Source organism: Sesamum indicum, linkage group LG8, assembly GCF_000512975.1.
Source record: "Sesamum indicum cultivar Zhongzhi No. 13 linkage group LG8, S_indicum_v1.0, whole genome shotgun sequence".
Taxonomy (NCBI): Eukaryota; Viridiplantae; Streptophyta; class Magnoliopsida; order Lamiales; family Pedaliaceae; genus Sesamum; species Sesamum indicum.
In genome coordinates, this window is record NC_026152.1 from 16,272,529 (window position 1) to 16,288,910 (window position 16,382).

The 16,382-nt window shown below is 31.2% G+C and overlaps 1 protein-coding gene across 1 annotated transcript; it reads left to right on the forward strand.

The window, feature by feature from the left end:
- Positions 2,552-3,787, forward strand: LOC105168963 (transcription factor bHLH149-like). The gene is made up of 2 exons (XM_011089197.2): positions 2,552-2,716; positions 2,846-3,787. Exon 2 carries the CDS (start codon positions 2,903-2,905, stop codon positions 3,524-3,526), a length of 624 nt encoding a protein of 207 aa, XP_011087499.1. The 5' UTR covers positions 2,552-2,716; positions 2,846-2,902; the 3' UTR covers positions 3,527-3,787.

Below are 16,382 nucleotides of genomic sequence, written 5' to 3' on the forward strand. Positions count from 1 at the left end.
ATTACACCAAAACAACAAATAATATTAGTCATCATATATTAAGTGATAATTTTAAAATCGCTACTCACGTAGAAGAAATGTGATTTCTTGTCGTAGTTAATTACTATGGTTAAAAATAAAAAATTATTATAAATATTAATTAATCATAATTACACAATGACGATATATTATAAAATTCATTATACTGATAAAATAATGAATATTTGTTGTAATTTTAATCACATATAATTAATATTCGCTATGGTTCGACCTATGTCCAAAATATTTATTGTAATTTTTAGCTAATGTTTTGGCCTCGTCTATAGAAGTAACAATTAATAGTCGATGTCCAATTGTAATTAATTAATATTTATTTATTTATTTTTATTTTTAATCATTGTCAACAATTAATGTGGACGTGGTGAGAGCAATGGGCGGAAAGAATTAGAAAAGAAAAGCAAAAAGTTTCTCCAACACCCACTAATCATTGCTCTCTACAAACACAAATTCGCTTCCCCCACCCCTACCCCCGCCTCACCCAATCAAATTCAAGGGCTTCTTAGAGCTAGTTTGGCCGATCATTGTATAATTAATTATACGATAATTAAGTATTATCGTGTTTGAATTCGTATTTTGCAAGCAAATACCCTTTCTTAAGTTTAATATTAATGAAGAAATTAAAAAATTATTTAATGAATATAATTAAAAATTAATTTTAAAAGTAATTATTAAAAAATAAATCAAAACAACACAAAAAAATTACGTTTGCACTGAAAACACGTATTCAACCCGATAAATCAAAAAGACAAACGGATAGTGACGCGTGTGTGTTATTATTATTTTAATTCGATTTAAAATAAACTTTTGTCGTTTTTATATGTCGTATTTACCATTATTTATTAAATAAATGCATATACTAAGAAAAGAGAAATTAATAATTGTTTTTGATTTGTTTGTAGTAGGTGAAGCTGACATAGATGCCAACCATGTACGACGTGTTGGTGACGACCTCATTCATCAATTCTTGTTTTCACATCGTTTACCTTCACCCAATCAACCCTATATTCTAATGAAATAATTTGATTTTTTTTCTAAAAAAATAAATAATTACTAGACGTAATTGTAATACTCCTTTTTTAGAGTTAGTATAATAATACATAAATTTCATATGATTTAAAAAATTATATTTAGTGTTCCTGATATTTGTTTATGCCGAACAAATGGACCCCTTCATCTAATATTAATCAAAAAAATGAATAAAAATCTATTTCTTATATATATATATTAAATTATCATAACAAAATCGAAAAAATATTATTAAAATTTTGAAATTTGTATTGAGAAATGTGATTGGTTGGTATTATCGTAGAAGAGATTTAAAAATGATTGAAAATAGATGATAATATATTTGACATTGTTCTTAATTAAAGTTGACAAAAATGACAGTAGACATCAAATCATACAATGATAGTAGTCAAAACTTACTTAAAATGAATGGAAAATGTGTTTGATATTGTATTTTAAAAAGACAAAAAAGTTACTTTACTGTAAATGTGAAATCATACCTCCACAGTGGCCATTTTGTATTTTTATATATAAACACTTGGGTACCATAGATTTGGGTTGATTTTTTTATTTTTTGTTGTCAAAGTAATTTTGATGATTTTATACCTATCAAAATATGCCATAAATGAAGTTATTGTTGGCCTGTTTTAAAATTCAAATTTTAAAATTATGAATTTTAAATCGTTCGTACGGTAGATAACAACAGATTTTAAATATGAATTGATGATATTAAGATTAAATAACATTAAAAGGTCAATGAATGTGGAGTCGTGAAATACAAATTTTAAGATGAAAAAATTCAAAGAAAATGGGATTTCATACACGATTCTTTATTATTATGGTTGATTGGTAATTGATAATTCATGTGAAATGACGACTATGAATAGTAAAAAAAGATCATCTAAAAGTGTGTTTTTTGGTTGGAGCACATAATAAACGAGAAGTTATGCATAGTAAATGGCAAATGAAACAAATTGACATAGATTCTAAACAAACATACAAGTAAAGATTAATTGTACAAAATGATGTAATGATTACATGAAATAGTACATTATATTATTACGTATAATGTCTCAAATCAAATAATATATAATGAAAGATGGAATTAATTAATATTGAATTTGTGATGAGACCAAATGGAGTGAGGCCTAATCTTATCCTAAGAAAGAAAGGAGGGCTAAAAAGAGAAGTGATTGCAATAATATTATTATGTTGGGTGTTTCTGAAATTTAGAATAATGAAAATAAAAAAGAAAAAGGAATTTAAATGTAAAAAGAAGAAAGAAAAAGAGGTGTATAATGTGTATGTATATGTATATTCCTAATTAGTATTACGGCTCCGCACATGAATTGGGGTTAGAAGGACTACTTTTTGGGCGCAACAGACAAAAGACGACGCGTGTCTTGTCGTTTCCTCTCTCTCTCTCTAACCCCCAACTAGTGCTCCACTACTACCCTCCCATTTCCCATTTCTCTCTCTCTCTCTCTCTTCATGTCATATATTATTAATACTCCAAATAAAGCTTTCTTCTCCTTCCCCAAAATCCCATTCTCCTTCTCCTCTCTCGCTCTCGCCCCTTTGCTTCTATATTCCATATAAATACGCTTCCATTACACATCTCTTCGCCCTTTCCCATTTCCATTCACGCCGATTTGCTTCTCACTCATCTCAGGTATCTTTTTCTCTTTTTTACTTCTATTTTGACATTGACGTCCAATTTTTTTTCAACTTTGAATTTGTATCTGTATTTTCAGTCCATCTATGATCTGAGTCGGAATTTTCTGTCTCTCTGTGTTTGCAGTTGCCTCTGCTTCATCTCCAATTCAAGCAACTTGGGAGCCGATAAGAGTAACTAACTATGGTGCTATCATCGTCTTCATTATCGAATCCCGACGCCAATTCCAATCTCTCTCGCAAGCGGAGAAAAATTGAGCCCCACTCCTCCGCTCGACTTCCCACAGAGGCCGGTCGCCCCAGGTGGCGGACGGAAACCGAGCAGCAGATCTATTCGTCGAAGCTTGTGGACGCCCTCCGCCACCTCCGTCGCCCTGAATCCCCCGACTCCACCGGGCGCGCCGTCCGGGAAACCGCCGACCGAGTGCTCGCCGTCTCCGCCAGGGGCAGAACCCGCTGGAGCAGAGCTATTCTGGCCGGCCGCCTCAGCCTCCGCCTCGCTCACATAAAAAAGAAACACAAAAAGGCGGCCAAACCCGCCGCCGCCGCCGACTCGCGGGTCAAGAAACCGGTCGTCCAAAAGAAGCAGCCGCTGTTGCAGCGAAAAGTAAAGGTGTTGAGCCGATTAGTTCCAGGCTGCCGGAAACTCCCGCTGCCGAACCTTCTAGAAGAAACGACTGACTATATTGCGGCGTTGGAAATGCAAGTCAAAGCTATGACTTTTCTCACAGGGCTACTCAACGCCGGCGCTTCCTCCGCCGCCGGCAGCTCATTAGCCGATCAAATTCAGTATTTTAGCTCGGCTTAGCTGGTGTTTTTTTTCTTTTTTTGTTCTAAACTATATTATTTTGGGGGTTAAATTTGAATTAATTAAAGCTTAAATATGTTAATAATTGAGAAGGATAATATATTTATTGGTGTGCTTTATTATGTAAATTTCCCTGCATTAGCATTAGTATTAGTATTAGCATTAGCATTAGCATTAGCATACCCACTTTTTCTCTTTGACTTTTAATTTAATTTATTTATTCTTTGGTTTTCCTGAGTTGGAACATCCCAACTAATTCAATACCCCTTGTTGCTTTTTATAATGTTTAGTGTACACCCCATTTCCTTTGATTCCCCCTACTATTTATCTTGTTTTATGCTTATTATCAGCTCAATTGTATTTATATTTTATTTATTTCATTCACATATTTATTTTAATAGTATTTGTAAGTTAGATAAGTTTTGACTAACAAAAAATCTATTTGTTAGAAAGAAAAAATACGTCAAAAGCACTAGATTTAATTTTCAAAATGATAGGGGTTTGCGGGTAATACACTAAATTTCAAAAGAAGGCGGTATGGTTATCTCTTAATTGATTTATTTGAAAGGGAGTGGCGGAAAATAAGAGGGGGGTTTTGGCTAAATTTCTCTAAAAAAAAAATTATAAATTCATACATTTTATAAAATGTTAAGTAGTATTTTAAAGATAAATAAGATGATAGAGTGAATAAAGTAGTAGTAATGCATAACATTCTTGTAACTGATTTTAAAGAGTTATTAAGTTGATAAGAATGAGTGAGTTTTAATATTGTGGTATTGGTGAGAAATTTGTAAGTATGGTCATAAATGATGTATTGGGAATGTGTCTTAAATTTAAGTTAGTGGTTGAAATGGAAATCATCCAAATTTTGTATACTAAAAAGTGAGAAATGGGGCAAGAAAAGTATTGGGGTGTCATGTGCAGCAGTTAGAGGGAGAGGCCCACCCACTTATGGCACATGTGGGATGGCTACTAAAGATTCAAACATTACTCTTTTCATAATGAGATGTGCTTTACCTTTCCAATACCATTCAATTGTCCTATCCCCTCACTAAAACCCTTTATGCCCTCCCTACAATTATTCATGCACATATCTATACATATACTCCAAAACCACCCACTTTATTAATTTTATTTTTTTTTAAAAAAAATAATTTTCAAGCACGTCCCGACACTTATTAAGAAAACTCGGTCCCTAACTCCCCTTTCTTCCCTCCAAGAATCAACACGTGGCCGACGTGCCATCGCCATCACAGCTAGGGCTTTGGAGCAAAGGCAAGTTATGATGGTGATGAAGAGGACCACCGTGCATGTACCGTGTCCGTGTCCTTATTATCTGGCTTTCTACTTAGATCTATAACTGCTTTGCATATTTCTCTCCTCATCGCATATTCTTTTATATGGGAAAATACATAAATGCGCATATCTCCCACATGCATTCATGTGATGAGGAAGAGGAATTATGAGTATTTAGTGTGACTCCACAATCGAGTGAAATGGAATGCTGCACCTGTGCTACCTATACATATATATGTATGTGTTTCAACATATACAATTTACATGCACACAACTTTGGTGTTATGATCTGAATGTCGTGTTGGTCAAAAATTTATAAGTATCCTCATAAATTATGGTATATGTTAATTTCACTTAGTTAATAATCATGACTCATAAATATTAATATCAACGTGGTCTGCATGCACTTAAATTTTCATATTCATTTTAAAATCGTGGTTTTTAATAATATAACGAGTATATATATCTTTGGTAGTGATTATCATTAGTACAATTAATTGTTGAAACCCGTGACTTACATTCATTTATAACAAAGTTCGGGTATTTATATTATTGTTTTAATTTATAATAGTATTAGTTTTAGTATTATACAAAAGAGTAAATAAAACACTACATATTTTTTTAATATATGTGTAGATATATTTTATATAAATATAAATAAAACATATAAAAAGTTACTACCCGAATCAAAATCGAATTAGGTAAGAGTCCAAAATAAAGAGTGTCTGGCTAATTTGTTTAAAACATCTTATAAGCTTATAGATTTTATAAGATGCTTTTTTAAGCTTAATATCAGATTCTATTTAAAGAAAAATAAGCTCTTGAAATGTGGATAAAAATAAGATTATGAAACTTATAAATATTAGTAATGAAAATATTATAACTAATGTGATTAAAATTGAAGGAGTTTGTTAAGATAATAATATAAATTAAAAACCCTTTATTTTTTCTAAAGTAACTTATGAGCTCCCAACACTTATTTTGATCTTATACGCTCGTTCGTAAAAATATATACCAACCACTTTCTAACATCATACAAGTTTTTCAAATATTGTAAGATATTTTGAAGCTCACACAAACACTTTAGGTAAGCTCGTAAGCTCGTCAAACCACTTTATGAGATGTTTGAAAACTTCTAAAATGGTACACAATATAAGTTTTTTAAAAAAAAATTATAAATTTCAAAACTAAAATATTTCGAATCTTATAAACTCTTTTTAAAAAAATTTTAAAAATGTTCATACCTTTTTTATAAGATTTTAATAAAACTCTTTCAAACTAATTATAGGATTCAAACATCTAAGAAATCCCATCATTTTATTTTATCAAGAACTACAAACGTTTATGTTTAAAATAAAATTTGATAGCTTATAAACTATAAAAATATTTTATAATTTATACAAACTTATAAGAGCTTTTAGATAAACTTAGCCAAACAACCTATAAGAAAACAAACTTATGATCTTAAAATTATTCAAATTATTTCTTGATTGAGAACAATTACTATTTTTCCCAGAACTATTTCTTATTACATCATAGTCGTAAACTACTAAATTAAAACCTCGTCCAGAAGATATTTATACATTTGTTTTGATTTTTCCTCTTGTTTTATTTTTTTTTTCTTTTTTACCCAATAATTCAATTTCATGGCCCACGTGAAAAAAGAAAACAAACAAACAATAATTGGGGCAGTCTTGTCTTGTCGAGGGCACAACAGAACAAATCCAGAGCAGAAAATTCTGTTCCAAGTCAAAATCGGGAATGTCATGCGTGTCTCCACTCCTTCATTCAACCACCTTTTACATTTCCAGTTTCCTTCTCCTTTCATCAAAATATGCCAAAAATAAGTCTCATCTATACCAAAATTTACTCTCTAAATCCATTTTGATTAATTTTACAGTAAGTTTAATTTATTATAATCTAAAATTACGTGTTTTTGTATGAATTTTAGTCGATCCAAGTCGATGAACTAATTTGCTAGACATAAATGATGGACACATGACAGAATCATAAGATATTTACATTGGGTTAGTATAAATATTGGATCCTGAATAACCCTAGGTGTGCTTTTGGCACAATTTTTTACTATATTTCTTTTACTTTCCAATCATAAGATCCTAGATTGTTGGAGTGTTTTTACGAAGGGAGAGAGCCAACATCTCTAATATTTTATGTTGGTTTCGGACTTATTTCTTGAAACCCATATAAGCATACCGAATCTTGAAAGGACTTCTTAGAGCTTAACTGCACTAATGCTATCGATCTCTCGAAGCATCAATCCCGATAGCAGCATTGCAAATAGCCCTGCGGTGTGCAACGTGGGTGGCATCGGTTGAGCTATTTGACGGAGTAGCTAAAGGGGATTAACTCTATTGCTTCAGTTACCAAACAGTGGACCAAATGTCTATCAATTTTTTCTCGACCCGTCATTTTTACTGTTCAACCTCAATCATATTTATCATGTAATTGATGTATAATTTTAAAATTGTAATCATGATAAGTAAATTACACTTTTCTCATAAGTTTATCATATTTGAAGAAAACTTTTCCCAATTCTATACATATATTCACTATGATGTTCAAATCATATAAGATGGGGGGCCCATAGAATTGACTGCAACTATTTTGAAAAACAAGAGATGTCAACACAGTGGTCATTAATATGTCCTTATTGAGGACAAAAATAGTTAATAGACAGATTCTTGCATGCCATAACTAAGGATTATTCCTTTTTACTTTAAGTAGAAACAGTTGGGAAAGATAACAATTAATGTTTTATACTTCAATATTTAAATAATTTGTCTTAATATTTTTTCTAATACATGATCTACAGTTACTAAAATATGAAAAAAAAAATTGCCATAAGGCCTTAAATTAATTGGCTTTAATCGACGGACCAAAATAACCATATTCTCTACTATTAACAAAATTTTATGTTAGGTGCACATAAAATATATATCGACTGCTAATATAAAATAAAATGGGAGACATAATACTAATTGACAATAAAGAATCTAACCTACCCACCATGTCCCCCTCTTTTCATTATTTAGAAAAATTTTACTCAAATCAAGTTTGTTCGAATTATACAGCAAATATATTACATTTATTATATAATTAATTTAAATATGTTGAAATATAATTTAAGTTAGAATTTCCCCATCCATCTATCTTGTAATAAGAAAAGTGTCATTTCCAGAGCTCCACATGCATGACCCACGTGAAAAGACACAATACACTTATTGAGGGGCACAAGAAAGCAAATACAAGGACAAAAACTTACGAATCAAAATTGGCAATCGCATGTTTGTGTGTTGTGCATTCAACCACGATTTACGTTTCCTGCTTTCAACAATACGCCAAAACTGGTTTCCTCAACATTCATAAATATTTTCAATTTTTCAATAAAATCGCTCTACATTTTCCTACTTTAGGTTTAGAGTGCTATATTTCATATTTTGCAATTATAAAACTCACCGATACCCAGAAAAATATTTTTTTCTGATCCGTATACAAATTTAAGCTGATGTTTTATGAATTAGAATGAGGTCTACTTATGGCATCTCCGGTAACTATAGATACTTTAGGCATGCTGGGATGCTCATAAGGTGGGGTGAAAATCTTCTATCACAATTATGTACTTTGGAAAATAACACATGTCAATCATTCATTTGTGTGACACTAACGTACAACACAAAATTGTGGTAGAAGATCCACACCGACAAATTGGAGTTAAATAGTTGGATCTCAATCTAATAAATACATATATGACAAACAGAGGTTGGCGTATCATGAGGTTTACGGATCCATGTATAATGTGATAACCCTAATATGGTTTCAAGATAAACAACCATTAAAATGGATGGATCATGTAAGGTCATAAAATGATGCAGATCGGTCCTCATTCTATTTGATCGGATTAATATAATTTTAAGATTATTGTAATTTTTACATGAAGTTATTTAAAAAAAAAAACCCTCAAAAAATACATATTTTGAATATATTAAATAAAATATAAGATACAATAGCTACCCAATCCCAATGTGCTGACTGTTTTGACAAAGAGATATCCCTTTAGGTACTGAAGAGCATTGAATTGCAAAATGTACAAAGAACCAAACATCTGTGCACCCTAACATTAATTCCTCCACAACATCACAACAAGTAGCTGGAAAGAAGGTACCTTTTTTCTCATGGTCTCTGAGGCAACACGTGCATAGACTCTATTTTACACTGTCTGGATTTAGGACTATATATGGTACTAATTCAATCTCTAAGGATGATTTTCAATGAGACATGTTTGTTCAAAATTTGGTCTAAACACACATGGAAAATTTTAATATAGATTAGGTTTGATCGAATTTGAATAAATTATATAGTAAATACAATATACTTATCATGTGATTGGTACAGTTTTATAAGAAAAACGACTAATCACATGGATCTACTCTTTGATTGGTTTGGTACAGTCGGATCCGATTTGGGAAAGAATTTTCCATAAATACATAACTAGATTGTAATTTTTGAGGAAAAATATAAATATTGATAAAATAGAAATACTCAGATTCTGCAATCAAAATTTGTTCATTATAAAAGTTATTAGTGTATGAGAATATTGATTATTAATGCAAAAAGGTTGATATGAACGTATTTCGGTATAAAAAATGAAAAAATTGACGTATCATCTCAAGATTTCAAATTTTAATGACAAAATTGATACTAGAGATATGATTTACAAAACATATCACTCATAATCTTTTTTTTGATTGATATGTCTATGGCCTTTATAAAATCACGGCATAGTGTTTCATCCCATGGAACGAGGGATTATGGATCCCACCTCACTTAGATAGATAGACGTAATTAATTTTTCATGGCATGGACCAGAACCCCTTTCCACAATTTGCACAACAAAACCAAAAAAAAATGTTAATTTTGGAAAATAGATGGAATATGTTAGAAAAAAGATATCGTGAATTGTCTTTTTATCTTGTTATGTCAGTAATCAGTTGAACCAAACATAATATTATTAGATTGGATTGAATCATACATATTCTATTCCTCTTAAGTTGTCCATCATAATCGGATCAACGCGACCAAACAAGAGTAGCTAGTAGGGTATTCTCAGAATTTTCATGAGTTGTTATCACAAACACCATTATTATCTGAACTCCAAAAAGAGGTGGCAACACTTTTGGAATTTAAAAATATTAAAATAGTTTGTAGTATTCCAAACACTCCCCAACATTCACAGGGTGGATGTGCAGCCACCAAAGCAAATTGTAGGCAAAGAAAAGGATGGGATTGGGGGGTAACAAAGATTTGTTTGGTGGTGGGCGACTGGGCCTGTGCAGCATCATCATCATCATCACCATCATCATCATCAGTCATTACTCCAACAATCTCACATGCATCCACATCCACATCCACATGCATGTGAGTGGAAATAGGACAGCCAATCTTAATTTGTTTAGCCCACCCATTGAATGCAAGACAACTCGTGTACCAATCTTGTCATTTTCACTTCCAATTTCAATTTCACCCCCATCCCCAAATGTTTAAGATTTCTCATTTCTTACATGTGTGTCAGTCTTCATTTACTACTGTGTGTGTGTGTGTGTTTCGAGAGTGTTTCTTTGCCAGGTTTGTGTTGTGTAAGTCCGTCCAAACAATGTGGTCATTTTCGGACCATTGTAAAAGCTAGACCTGTAGCTTTCACTATTATGGGCCGGGGAGGGCTTTAACTAACAATATGTTCAAGTAAAGAGGAGTTGCATGGACGTACGGCCTTCTTCTTCTCTTTTTTTTTTTTTTTTTTTTTAAATACTATGCGACTCAATATATTTAAATTTAAAAATTAATTTAATACATTATTAATTTTAATTAGTGAAAATTAATTTGGACAAGACTAGTATTTAGATATATACTTACATTCATGGGATTCAAACTCTCAACACTCAATTTTACCAATTAGTCAGACGTCGTTGGCGTTGGAGGTTTTCAAATTTTCTCTTTTTGGGGTAGATTTTGGGATTTTACCAGTGTTATAGTTAGATTGGTGTTGGTAATATCCATCCGAGTTGGGCGAACTCTGGAATTAGAAAACACAAACGGAGGAGAAAATTAGTTCAAATTAACACTCTCGTCCTTCTGCATATATAATGATCATTTTTTGAAGTGGTAATTACGTGATTATATTAACATATCGATAAATAGAACAATATATCAATTCAATCCATACGTCAATACAACCAACAATATTAAACAAATGACAGGCATCCATATAAAATGAAACAAATACTCACACACTTGATGAAACTTGAACCGACGACCTCAAACTCATTCATGAAATATCAATCTTAATCACTAAACTAAAATATCCAAGTCTGGGCCACTAATATCTTTTTGGGCCTACTGAGGTGTCCAATAGAAAGAACAATAATTGGGCTTCCATTCAGAATTTGTAGAATGGATCATCATGTGAATTGGGGATATGGCCCAAAATTTTATGAAGAAATTCTCGTGTAGACAATTAATAGCAATAACTTGTGGGACACTCGACGTGCGTTTGCACGTGCATAATTCTTTAATATTATTTAAAATAAAATATATATTAGATTTATAAAAAAATATTACTTTAAAACAAATAATGATAAATATTAGAGAGAAGAAAAAAGATGCATGATTTTTTATTATTATTAAAAAGAAAGAATTCCAAAAGAATGTGGGAGAGTTGAAAATTAGGTAAATAAATTAAATATTTTTATAAGAATAAAAAATGACAGACCAAGAATATTTATTTTTGAACATGCAACTTATTTTATTACTTATAAATTTATGTCAAAATTGATGATTCTCATGAATTAATCTGAACATGATGAAAATAATAATAATAATGATAATTAAATCATTTTTAAATTATTTTTATGAAAGACCAAAAATATTTATTTGTGAGCATGCAACTTATTTTATTACTTATAAATTTATGTCAAAATTGATGATTCTCATGAATTAATCTGAACATGATGAAAATAATAATAATAATGATAATTAAATCATTTTTAAATTATTTTTATTTTTATTTTATTGTATATATTATGAGATTAATCACTTTGTACTTTGGTTTAAAAAGTTAATCTTTTAATTATTAGTTGTTTTTATATATAATGAGATTAATCACTTTTAAAAATAATTTATGTTTATTTCTTATATTAATATTAATAAGTATACAAAAGTATGTGTAAGTATTTTAATAATTTGATGTATATATTTTTTATACTTTTACTAATTATATTACTAATTAACTTATTAGTAGTTTATATTTATAACAATACATTAAATATTATACCATATGTTTTACATTTTTATAATTAATATAATAATATTTAATATTATTTATCTATATAATAAAATTCATCGAAAACTCGAGCTTCAGCTCGAGCTCGAACCATTAGAGTTCATTGAACTCGAGCCATAAAAAGAAAATTCGAGCTTGAGCTCATAAAAAATGGTCGAGTTCAACTTAAGCTCGACTCATTTACAATTTTACATCCCTAGGTCTAATTATACAATCACCTTTTGTCTTATAAAAATTACAAATACGCCCTCAACGATTGTACTTATGATTTTCCAGAGGACTATTAAAAAAATTTATTAATTGGCGTCGATGTAATTTGCTCTTGATTTATTGGTTACTCGAATGGTCTGATCATGAAACCCATATCAATTACATAAAAATTTGTAGTAGAATTTCATAATTTACTATGCAAATATAAATTGTAGATAAATTCCAATATTAACCTTACTCTTAAGATTGTGTTTGGTGCCCAGTATTATTTTCCTTAACTTATTACATGTTTTAGGTCTGCAGTTGTTAAGAGGTGTCCCCACAGGCCATGCCCATCTTGTCAGGAAGTATCATATTCGCACCTACTTGCTCTTATGAAAACTCAATTATTATCTGAGCTGGACAATTATGTCCAGTAATTAGTCACTTCAACTGTATTCCTACATTCTTGTTGAGAACATACTAAATGTCATTTCAAATTGTACACATGCTGCAATTACAATTCAATGTACATAATTAATGGAAATTATCACGTTTGGTTATTTGATTTTTTTTTTTATTTACCAAAAAATGCTACATTATGTTTTATTATTTGACAAGTTTTCGATGACTGATTAAAAATACAAAATGGTGTAAGGAGACGTATCTATTAAAAAAAGAAAGAAGAAGATTTCACGCCATATTTGGAAATAAATTTGCATTTTCAATGTGTTTTGCTTGTTTTCTGAAATGTTTTTTTATCAAATTATATTTTGATCGATTGATCTAAAATTAAGAATTTAGGTAATAAATTATTTGTCTTTGTTTGAATAATTATATATTATAAAGTATTTCAAATCTTTGAACTCTAATTCTGAACTTTATTTTATGAAATACTAACAAAATCCAAATTATTTCTTATAATTCAAATCATTTCATATAAGAAATATAGCAAAAATGGTTTTAGTTGTTGAAAATGATGCTCTCAAAACTCATGTCATAATATCAAAATTACACCCTTATTTTCAGACAACATTTTTCATCTCATATTTGTAAACTCTCTCTCAAATCAAAATCCAATTGATAACATAATAATCAAAATCAGCTTTGTTTGAATGAATATACGAATAAAATCTTGTAAAAATTACAATTATAAACACAGACAGACACACGGAAAATGAGATGGATGGAAGTAAATTAATTAATTGGGCCTCAACCCAAGAAGAGGATTAGGTTATTACCTAGCAATAGCATACCACATTCTACAGCTGTACTGTAGTAGCATGTGCACACAACATTCCCCACATGCTACATTTGTGTAAGAACTCACCCCCGCCTTTCTCGCAATCAATTGAATTTTGGTGGGAAATTCAAATAATGCCAAAACTATTATATATTTGTATTTCCTATCGAATCTTCAAAAAGTAAATATCCAAATTATGCTTTCTTGGCATAAATATCGAATCCCGCCCCATGCATGAAATATCGTTTCTACTTAATAGTAGATGGTGTTTCTATTGTACTATTATGCGTTGGTTTGATATAGTGTATTTGATATTACTGATCATAATATGGTTGCTGTAATGGTTGTTTAGATAATAATATTCGATTATAATCAATTTTATTTCAATTAATAATAATTCATCGCCCTTACTTTAAAAATTAAACACATATCATGTTAATTATAATTATTAATTTTTTTTATCGAGCACATTTCATATATTATATTAATTATAATCATTTATATTTTTACTTTTCATCCGATTACATACTAAGAAAGAAAAAAAATCATCTCAACCAGATCTATTTCATCTCATTTTTGTCATTGAAATAAAATCACAATCACAGCCTAAAAATGTCACACTCAGTCCTTGCCTTTTTATGAGCCCTGCCATCACACAAGACAGAAATCAAAAGAGTAATAGATAAGGTTAGATAGAGATTTTTGTGGGATATTTTAGCTCTCGACATTACGTTAAATCGAGTTTAAAAAATCAATTAATATTACTCTAAAAATTAGAATTTAAATCAATAATACGGTGCATTGTATATACTTATTATATAACTTAAATAAATCAATTAATTATATAACAAATATAAAAATCACTAACGATATTTATCGCCACATATTTTTTCGTAATTTCTTGTATAGTACCGGAGTGGTACTTCAAAAATTGCAGCAGGTGGAGAAGACGCGCCCATTTGGAGCGCCAAAATTCAATTTAGGATTTGCGTAAGCATATTTTAAGACCTTGATGTCAATGTTTTAGGTGTAAAAGGTTGATTTTTTTCTTTTTACACTTTTCCCTAACATTATTTCTATTATAAGAATTTTTTTAATCTGAAATAGATTTAACCAAAGTAACAACAAGTGTGATATAATTGACATGTGATTAGTCACTTTTTTTAAATTGTACCAGGACTGTGTGATTGGTATGCCAAATTAGATCTAGTCGACCCAAACTAATCACACAACAAGTTTGATATACTCATAGTGATTAATCCACCAACCATACACTTGTTATGTGATGGATCTTTTTTTTAAGTTGAGCATCAATCACAGGTCAAATACCATGCAATTAGTTCAAATTTAACTAAATTCGATTTGAGTTTAAATTTTCCCATTTCTAAAATAAATATTTTTCTAATTTTGATGATCTCAACCTTTTTCATGTAACTTTTAATAAAGATTTAGGCTGCGTAATTGCAGGCTTCTCTCGATTTGAATAAACTCAATCAACGGCCTAGATTGCTCCGCCATTTCCTTTTTAACATTTTCTCCCTATAGCCTAAAGCTCATCAATCAAACCACTGACACTCAGTGAGGTGGAGAAGAAGAAGAAGAAGCCTAAGCTCAGATGTCTCGCTGGACCGCAGCTTTCCGGTGGCTCGACGACGGCCTCTCTCTCCAGACGTCCTTTTTCCGGTGGCCCCGGCTCTTCGCCTCCTGCTTGACGCCGCCGAGCTGGAGATGGAATTGGAGCAGAAGTAGGAGTAGAAGCAGCACCCTCGGACTCGCTCTCAGTACCCTAGAACCGCGGCGCTGGGCTTCACGGCTGCGGCTCCCGGACATCGACGACGTCGTGTGGTCCGTCGTCTCCGCCGTGGAGTCCGTAGCTCTCGTGTCCTTCCTCTGCTTCTTCTTCGTCTTCTGCGGCTGCACCGTATGACGGACTTCAACCATAGGAGGTCATCAGGCATACCTCAAAATGTGTCTGTACGTGCCAAAATTCTGTTTTCGAATTATCGGTGGCCGGTTGTGGTGGTAATGCCGGCGGAAGTTTCGACATGTGGCGGCGCGTGGAGTTTGGTGGTTCGGTTTTGAAATTGCAGCCAATAACGGCCTGCCGCTTCGCCGTTTCTGACTGCTCGAGGCTAAGGGTAGTTTTGTCAATTACAATTCGTACTTCTCCTTTTATTTTTTCTTTTTTAATAGTTGAAGGGGTAATTTAGTTGAGAAAGAGGTTAAATTAAGGGTTCGGACATTAGCTATTACTGAATATTAATGATTTTTGTAGAACCTACGCAATGAATTATCTTATACAGTACTATCTATAACCTTTTACAATTTTTGTTGATTTTATTTCAAACTGGACTTTCCAACTATGAGCGGTTGATGTTTTGAGTGGGTTAATTACGATTTTCATCCCAATATATAAGCATTAATTCAATTTTGAACCCTCAAAATTCGCATTCTCAATATTGGTTCCTAAAACTTTTTATTTTTTGATCAAATTAGTCCGATCGTTAATTTGATCATCCAAGTCAACGGTCGCTTCATACAAAATGCACGTCAGGCAACGCAATTTGGGAGATAAAAAATCGACTCTTTTACCTTCTTTGCGACCGCTGGTTGGTTTCGTAAAAGAGAAAGTTGTTATTTCCTCAATTTTTTTAGTTTTTTTTTATTGATTTTTCTCTGATTTTGGTACATTTTGGCTAAAAAATATAATTACTTTTTATTTGAGGGGAGTATTTGTGATTTTTTAAATAACGAAAATTATTTGTGATTAT

What these genes read in the sequence shown, in the direction of transcription:
- LOC105168963 (XM_011089197.2), top strand. Translation starts at nt 2,903, where the DNA reads ATGGTGCTATCATCGTCTTCATTATCGAATCCCGACGCCAATTCCAAT.